General features: G+C 28.6%; 1 protein-coding gene across 1 annotated transcript; it reads right to left on the bottom strand.

The window, feature by feature from the left end:
- Positions 1-5,577: 5,577 nt before the first annotated feature.
- On the bottom strand, positions 5,578-9,321 carry LOC127743875 (calmodulin-lysine N-methyltransferase-like). The gene is made up of 7 exons (XM_052256055.1): positions 9,140-9,321; positions 8,907-9,096; positions 8,507-8,586; positions 8,303-8,363; positions 8,056-8,171; positions 6,817-6,943; positions 5,578-6,277 (listed from the first exon to the last, which is right to left on the bottom strand). The coding sequence occupies exons 1-7, from the start codon at positions 9,231-9,233 to the stop codon at positions 5,992-5,994; spliced, it is 954 nt and encodes a 317-aa protein (XP_052112015.1). The 5' UTR covers positions 9,234-9,321; the 3' UTR covers positions 5,578-5,991.
- Between the last annotated feature and the right edge of the window lie 75 nt (positions 9,322-9,396).

The raw sequence follows: 9,396 nt of genomic DNA, 5'->3' as shown, positions 1-9,396 counted from the left end.
AAACATACAGGCATATTGTAAGATTTCTTCATCAATACATATGAGTATCTTCCAAAGTAAAAAAGAAAAAGGCATGCGTGTGATGACATATAGAAAAACACTTATTTATATTAAGCCGTTCTACTTTTGTATGCTAAGATATTGTAACATAATCTTCAATTACTTTCATCATCTCATCTCATCACATCAAAGGATAGGGTCTGAAAAAGTCTAACATATAATTTAATCACTCTACTTTCCTATTGTGAACGCAGCATACGAATAAGGTAATGCAATTTGGTAGTAGTATTATATATATGCGTAAATGAGCCAGCTAGGTTAAATTATTATTATTATTACTATTTTTAATAAAGTGCTTATGATGGATAAACCCAATCCTTTGAGTGAATATAAAATACAATGCTCTCACATTATTCCCCATTTATTGGGAGTGAATCATGCATGGTGAGTAGTATTTGGGTGTATGTGATTGTGATTAATACAGCTTTAACAATTAGACAAAACTTTTGCCTGCTTATTTATGTCCACACAATCACACTTGTCATTTTAATAATTTAATATATTTATTTAATTTTTTACGGTATATCTAATTTCAGGAGTAATTCGTAACATAAAATTTAAATCAAAGATACTTAATTAATTAAGCGGAAAGGATCCTCTCAAATTTTTAAACAATTAAAAGAGTAAAGTGTGATTTCTAATTCTTTAATATTTTTTTTGTTCTTACTTATAAAATTAATAGTGAGAGATTATATTTTATTTTCTTGATTATTAAAAAAATTGAAAGAATCTATCAATTTTTTTATAAACAAATAAACTAACCACTTGAGTGACCAATTTAAGTTGGAGAGTAATTTAAGATATTTATATTTCAATATATTTAGGAATTTAGATACATTTTACATTTTATTTCCTCGATTATTAAAAAAATTGAAAGAATCTATCAATTTTTTATGAACAAATAAACTAACTACTTGAGTGACTAATCTAAGTTGGAGAGTAATTTAACATATTTATATTTCAATATATTCAGGAATTTAGATACATTTTAGAAGATCTCAATGCAAGGAGTTATGAATTTGTCAAATTTTAAAAATGATATATTTTTAAAGGGTTATGCTAAGTGTACAATAATATATGCTAGAATATAAATACACATTGAAAATAAATTAAATTACAGATGTATTTATACACAAATACATTGATGGCTGATTTGGGTGTACAAATAGCATTTTCTATTTTTAAATGTCAAATATATAAATTAGGGGCATTATATATGAGATAATTAAAAGTAACAATAAATAGGCACATTTTACCATATTAAACTTTAAATTTTCAATAAACAACTAATTCAAGCTTAGTTAAGTAGGATAGCTAAATTCATTTTAGTTAGAAAGGTTTCAATATATATACAACCCAATGCAAAAATCAAAATTAAATCAAATGAAAGTAGCCTATATATAAAACGTGAGAAAGTTAAAAAAGAAGCTTTACCCTAATGAGATTCCAATTGAGAAGACACAAAGAGAACAAGTACAATTGATTCTTTCACCAAGTTGAGGGGGTTTTGGAGAAAGAAGAACATGATCACAATTTAGTACAAAGAAATGAAACAACCCACTTTTGGCCTCAAGATAAGATAACAACTTGAAGCTAAGACCTTTTCTCAATGGTTTATTACTTTGCAACTAGAACTTTTTCCTTGTTTCTACACAACAAGCTAATAAGGCAATGGGAATTGGAAATGTACATATAATTTAACGCAATACCCACCGTTGGTTAGATAGATAGAAAAAATGTACAATAAAAATGGAACATGAATTGTATTGAAATCAAACCAGCCTATAAAGGAAGTGAAAATCGCTTAATGGTATGTAAAGTAGTCATAAAAATAGTGTACAAGAAGTGGATAGCAAAAATAAAAGTAGGGTTTTGTAAAGGGTTTGTTTTTCCCGTTTTCTTTCTACTTTTAAAACAAATCATTGCTTGATTGGTTGTTACATTATTGTACTCCATTCTTCGTACTAAATAATATTACTATGAGAAAAAGTAAGTGGAAAATATATAAAACAACCTAAAAGCAGAGATAGTGTTAGCAAAAATAATATATGTATTATTTTTTCGAGTTTTGAATATTAATTACAATTAAATTTAGAAGGAATTTTTTTTTCATGTTAATCCTACTTGCCTTGAGTAGAATCACTTATTTCTCTGGGTTATCGATAAATTTGATGAAATTATTGTTAATTATCATATTCATCCGTAAATTTTATAAAAATCATGCTCGTTTATTATTTGACATTTTGACTTAAAATTTATCGTAAATTTCGTTGATAATTTTGACAGATAAATTTTGTTAGTAATTTTGACAAATCATTTTCACCGATAAATTTTGTCGATAATAGATAATTTTTTTATAGAAACTTTATATAAAATAGAAAAATACTTGTCATTTTGATTTTCGGAATTAAGAAAAAAAAACCCCTCCAATTCATATAACCATAACTGAAAATTAAATAAAATATTATTTTCTCATTTGTTATTTTTATTTATTGATTTCTTCACAGTATCTCAATCACACAAGAAACAAAAACCAAACCTAATAATAAACCAAATAACGGTGTGAAAAAAAAGTATGAACTCAAAGGTATTTTCCACAATCTTAATTAGCTGTTTAGAACTTTAGATGTACATTAAGATTAATTAAAGTGGGACAGAGTGCACAAAATGAAAATGCAAATATAACAAATGTCATAGGCTTGTCTCTAATAAATATAGCCCCCACTCCTTTTTCTGGCAAAGACACTTACCATCAGCAAAATCATCCTTATTTTAGAAAGTTGGAGGAAGTTTGGACAAAGGGTAAAAAAAAATAGATTATACTACGTGTACACTAAAATCAATCATTAAATTCAATTATTAGTATAGAATATATGTTGGAATATAATTATACGTTAAAAATAAATTAAATCACACATATTTATATACAAATATATTGGTAACTAATTTTAATAGCTGATTTTAGTGTACAAATAATATTTTTTTTAAAAATGCATAAAAGTCCACTCCACAAATAAACCAAACAAACAAAAAAGAAATTAATTTAATACTACTAGTCGCTTCCGTAAGAGCTAAGTATCCTAGGTCATGTTATTAACAATATAATCTCAAAGACAAAGCATATCATATTATCATGATTCTGTTAATGTACAATAATATAGGAAAAGGAAAGCATGAATTCCCCACTTGGTCTAAAATCTAAATTCTAGTTTAATTGAACCCGTTGATATAGCTTTTGACACACTGCAGCTTCATCAAAATGGTGGAGTTGCTTTGTTTACACTCTGGACAGATCTTCTAAAAGCTTCTTACTCGTTTAATATGATTCTTGAAATTAGTATGTGGGAACGAAAAAAATTTTATGTATTCATATATGGTATATTTGGTATGATTTTCAAATTAAAATTCTTTGTTTTGAATATATGAGATATGAAAATTAATTTGCTTTGTTATAATTGATATAAAATATCTTTTATCTTTTAGATGATTTGAGTGGAATTCAAATGATTTAATAGGTTAAAAATAAAAAATATTTTTTAATTTTAAATTCGACTCACAAAAAACTTACGAAATTGCTCAACTAACAAATATAATTTTATATGAATAAAAACTTATATTTCTATCGATTATAATTTATGTCCTCTATCATAATTATATATAAAATTTATATATGCATATATGTGTATAAAAGACAAAATATATATTAATATAAATAATTATAGCAAGTTATATATATATATAAGAATTCAAATTTAAGCTCAAATTTTACTCACAACCTCATCAACTCAATTTATCGAACTGTTAACGAGTCAAGTTTAAACTAGTTCATAAATTGATTTAACTCACTTTAAATACTAACACAATTCCTATTTTGAACGATTCATGCTAAAAACAATGATCGAATTTTCATTTTATTCATTTGAAATCAAATCAAATCATTCATAAAATTAATTAATTCCATATACATCCGTAAACTATAGTATTAAATATTATGCTGATTCACACCTTTTCTTATCATTAATGAGACTTGGACTAATATGAGATCCACGTCTCAACAATGAATATGAACAGGATGTGAGTCAACATCGTCTCACACACCCCAAGTGTATATATCCCAATAAAATATTAACAAATCCACACATGATTCATCTAAATTGTATATCAATTCAATTAGGTATCTTTTAAAAGTGGTACAATATTCAGCCTTTTATTATAATAATTTAAAAAATAAATAAATAAATACACATTTAAAATACAAACTAAATAAAACTGAAATTTAAAATTTAAATTTAAATTTTAAATTTCTGTTTTAAATTTAATATATTTAATTATTAATATATTACGATTTAAATATACATATAAAAATCAAATTAGTTAAAATCAAAATTCATTTTTCTATGTTGTGAAATACTCATAAACTCGTGTTGACACTGCTATTTCTTGGTCTATAAATGGAAGCAGGCAGCCTGGGTATCAATTCCTTGATTTCTCTTCTCTTTAACCCCTCTCTTTTTTTTTGCGTTTACAGTGCTTTTTACTTTTTTTCTTCTCATAGATATTTTATTCTATTTTTCTCTTTCTTCATTTTTTTTCTTTGTCATTTTGAGCTTTATTCTGTTATTTTTCTATTTTTTCATCACTTTTAAAATGCATTCTTATAATTTTATATGTGTTTATATTGTTTATTATGTTTTTATGTACATATATAAATTTATATTTTAATTTTGGATGTGTTTACGTTGTTTATTATGTTCTTATGTATATATAAGCTTTTTTTACATGAATTTTGGATGTGTTATAAAATATTTAGAGTGCATTCTTATAATTTTAGATGTGTATTTAAATTCAATTGTTTCTGTTTTTAATATATAATTTAGAACTACAATCACAATAATTTAGATGTGTTAATACATAATTTTAAATATGTTTATGTTGCTTATTTAATTTTAGATGTGTTTTTGACATGAGTTTTGAAGTCTGTCTATGTTATTTTTTATTTTTTTCTCTATTAATGAAAGGTAACATAATTTTAGATGTGTTTATGTTGTTCTTGTTTTATTTTTTTTCTGATTAATTAAAGGTAACATAACTGTTTTTTTCTGATTAATTAAAGGCAATATAATTTTGAATGTGTTTGTATTTAATTGGACTAGCTGAGCTTATAATGTGGACCAGCTGAGCTTATAATAATATTCTAGTTTTAGATGTGTAGATAAAATACTAATGAGTTTTTTTATATGAAGCAGAAAAACTTTACTATATGAGAGAATAATATGGTCTCCACGAAAGAGAAAGAAAAAGAGTGTAAAGAGATTGGTGAAGATGACGTTATGAGAGAGGGAGAAAATAAAGGAAATGTTTTATTATAGTGATAAGAAGTTAGAGATTTTTTAGTTGATAAAGTTTAAATTGAAAGTGGTTCCTTAAAAATAGAAAATATGATTAATTAAAAAATTAAAATAATAAAATATTAGATTTAAAGGCTAAGTAAAGGCTGAATTTTATTGTACAAGTAGTATTTTCCATTGTATGTTTATATCATAAATGGGAGACAACAATAGTGCAAATATTCAATCACTAAATAGCAAATATTATCTATCAAATACAGAACTTTTGATAAGTTTCTTCTTTTCCCCCTTTTTTTGTGTTGCAAAGACTAATAAGATTCAAGGAAACCATATTTTGATATATCTACTGCTTCTGAGGCCCCAAATTTTAATATTCTTCACTTTAAAGATGAGCCACCGAATATGCTTCATATTTCATTTGAGAGTAGTACTGTATATTGAAGATATGACCCCAACAAATTGAAGCATGCATCAACAGCATATTTACTGTGTTGGAAGAATAGATTTGTACCTTATCCATGACTTAATAAGAGTCAACCAACAATGGAGTGAGTCCCCATTTGAAACATTTGGAAGTTTAAGTTCATAGGGTAATTCTGATTAATAGTGGATAGCAGTGATCTTTCTCATAACTTGGCCAAGAGGTTCTATTTTCACCGTTCAAGAACCCCTCATGGCGTTTCCATACTTCTGTATCATATTTCTCTGTGACACTGAAATTCAAACCATTTTCTTCAACCACCCCCAAGAACAGGTCCAATGAGTTGCCTCTTTTAGGACTTAAAAATATAGCCTCTGAAGATGCTGATTTGGACAATAGCCGTTTGACAATTCGAACAAGGCCTCCGTGGAAATCCTTAAAGAAAGTGCTTTAGAAAAGAACAAATTAAGCCGTAAATATAAGATAAGAGTAGCATAAAGATGGAAACAAAAAGCAAGTCAAGCTACATGTATGTGAATCTGTTTTGGCATTACGCGTGAGACACGTAATGCCTTTCATCCCACTGGAGAATAAATTTGAATATCTGCATATCTCCAAGTTTAAAAATTGAAACTGATAGAAAAGTTAACAAAAGAAACAAAGAAAAGCAACCCCATTTGCCAGCCAACCATTACATTAATGTAAAATTTCATTCATCAGAAAAGAACAAATCTTCCATCATAAAAACAAGAAATTTGGAGCCTTATGACTACCAACTCATGCTGATCTATTGTTTAACTGTTATCCTTATCCAATATGACAAAACAAATGCTATAGTCATGAAATAACATTTCCCATTAAGTAATAAGCTAAACGCTTCCAATGGTATCACTACAACTGTAAATAAAACGTTTAAGTATAAATGGAAAAAAGAGGCACAGAAACCAGCTATACAGCGGAGAACAACTCAAAAGAAGAAAGTCTCACCAATCACTTGCAACAATGATATCGAAAGTGTCTGCAATATTATCTTCCTGATCCCAATGGAGCCGCATAGACTTCACAACTGTATCCCCAAATGCTCTAGAGTTGGCTTCAATGTTACGCTGAGTATCTGATTGTCATGGACAAGCAATTACATTCAAGAAAGTATTAAATGACGACTGTATTTCTGGAAAGAGAACAAAGAACTGAGATGTAGACTAATTGTAAAACTTTTTATTTCCCGAAGTAAAGAGTAACCACCCAAATTGGTCTCTAAGGAATTTCTGATTGGGTCACTTTGGTCTTCAATACATTTTTATTACTCTAGAAGTTCTCAAAACAGATTGGTAACTCTATAAAAGAGACTAATTTGTCTTACAATAATGTTTTCTTTAAACCTAATTGCCTTATAATGAAACTTATTAGGAATTTATTTGTCTAATACGCATATTAAAAATTTTATTGAAAGCAATAGAGAGTCTAATCTATCTGATGGAAGTGATTTTTGGGGGCTTCCAGAGTAATAAAAATTTATTAGAAATCACAATGTCGAATCTGAAATTCGTTGGGACTAATTTGAGTGCTTATTTAAAGAAATTTCATTAGAAAAGAAAGAGATTGCAAAGAGGATCAGAAATCCTCATGCATTCTATGCTGATAAACCATGTTTCAACTATTCCTATTTCTTTGTACGGTGGATAAAGAAACACCATGAAACAGAACATGCGAAGAGCAACAAAGGGATGCCCAAAAATGAGTCATAATTATTCACACATTTGATTACTTTCACATTGTAAAAAGTAAGTCTACACATCTACACTTCTACAAAGCACAACAAAATGTCCCAAACATGCTGCAACTCGTCTCAGTAGTCAACTTCTACTCTTGAATAAGTTCTCACTAAGTTCAGGAATCACTGAACATGTTGCAGTTAATACCACAACTGTTAATGAGTTCAGCCAACATTTATTAGAGAAAAAAGATATCAACTAACCATGGCAACATAGCTATTATCAATTTTGATTTGATGTATATAAGATAGTTACTCTCCTTTACAAACAAAATTTTAAAACAAGATCACCAGAAGAAAGCCCTGTTATCCATATCCTCAACGCACCATAGTATCCCTTATTTAGATAAGCTTAAAGTGAAAACGTATTGACTTCGGAAAAATACAATCTTTTCAAAATATAAGAAGTAGCGGAACTTTTATCATTATATATAACAAAACCAACAGGATACAATAAACCACTTGGGGATTTCCATCTGAGATTACAACCTCTGATGCCTCAGTAACAGCTGCAATAACAAACCCAGCCAAGCCATAGCCAGAACCAAGTTCAATAACTTTTTTAGACCTAAGATAATTTAAATTCATACATAAACATCATAACAGAGCAAAGTGAGAAAAAGATGCTAGTAAATAGAGCAACAAAATTCAAAGTAAACTTGAATAAAATCTTCAAGAAAGAAATATAGTTTTTTGAACCTGAATATATCTGCTTGCGACAAGCAAAAGTGAGCAAGAACATCTTCCGAAGGCCAATTACCTGCAGAAGACATCATGATTTATAGGTACAAACTGTATCAATAAAAGACCAAGATCATGTTTTATAATTATTCAAAAGTAATTAGTTGTCTGCGAATTCAAATACACACTAAGTATTTTGAGGATGATATAAAAGGAACCTACAGACAAGGCCAGTGTTGTCAATGTTGTATCTGTTGCATATCTCAAAATCACTGAGCTGAGCATGGTTTTCCACTCTTTGTCTGCACAACCAAAATATGCCGCATTATCATTCAAGCAAATTAAATATTCAACCAAGAAAGTCACATGGGAATGAGATTGACATTGACTTCTATAAAAACAACATACACACCACAAGAAGAATCAATTCAAACAAACGAATCCTTGACACAATTTAACTTTTAAGAAACAATTTTCTATGATTCACAGAAAGCAAGCAATCTCACTAATTGAAACAAAAGCCTGATACATATGAGCTCAACTAAACTAAATATTACTACTACATTGTGAACATAACTAAATTAATTAACAAATTTTCCAGCAAACAACACTAAGAACTCACGTCAAAAACAGTTGCGGAGAGCCAGGGACAGGAAGAGTGTAACAAACTCGCATATCCATGGTGGAACCGTTGCTTTTATTGGAGTCACATTCATCATCAGCATTCACTTTCACTTCATGACAGTGTATCAAATTGAATCCATGCGTTGTTCTTCTCGAAATTCTCTTAATACGCGTTTCAGATTCCTCATCTGCCAGGAATTGAAAAAAAGTAAGTCGGAAGAGTTGAATTACGTGGCTTAGGATGAGAATTGCGAGGGAGAAGAGCGTGGCGGAGGATCTGCCATCTCACAGAGGAAGCTTTCTCCTTTGTTCTGCTACTTTCCATCGAAGTGAGAACCAAAGAATGTCGTTTTGATTTCACAACGCGCCGTTTTGAGGCAGAGTACCAAAACGACGATGAAGAGTAAGGTGAGCTGGTTAACTGAAACTGAAAATGTGAAATACTGAACTAGTTTTGTATTTTTTTTGTGACCGAAATAAATTAAACA

This window comes from Arachis duranensis, unplaced genomic scaffold (assembly GCF_000817695.3).
Source record: "Arachis duranensis cultivar V14167 unplaced genomic scaffold, aradu.V14167.gnm2.J7QH unplaced_Scaffold_165934, whole genome shotgun sequence".
In the NCBI taxonomy this organism is placed as follows: Eukaryota; Viridiplantae; Streptophyta; class Magnoliopsida; order Fabales; family Fabaceae; genus Arachis; species Arachis duranensis.
The sequence above is the reverse complement of the archived record's forward strand: the minus strand, read 5'-3'. Positions and strand labels throughout refer to the sequence as shown.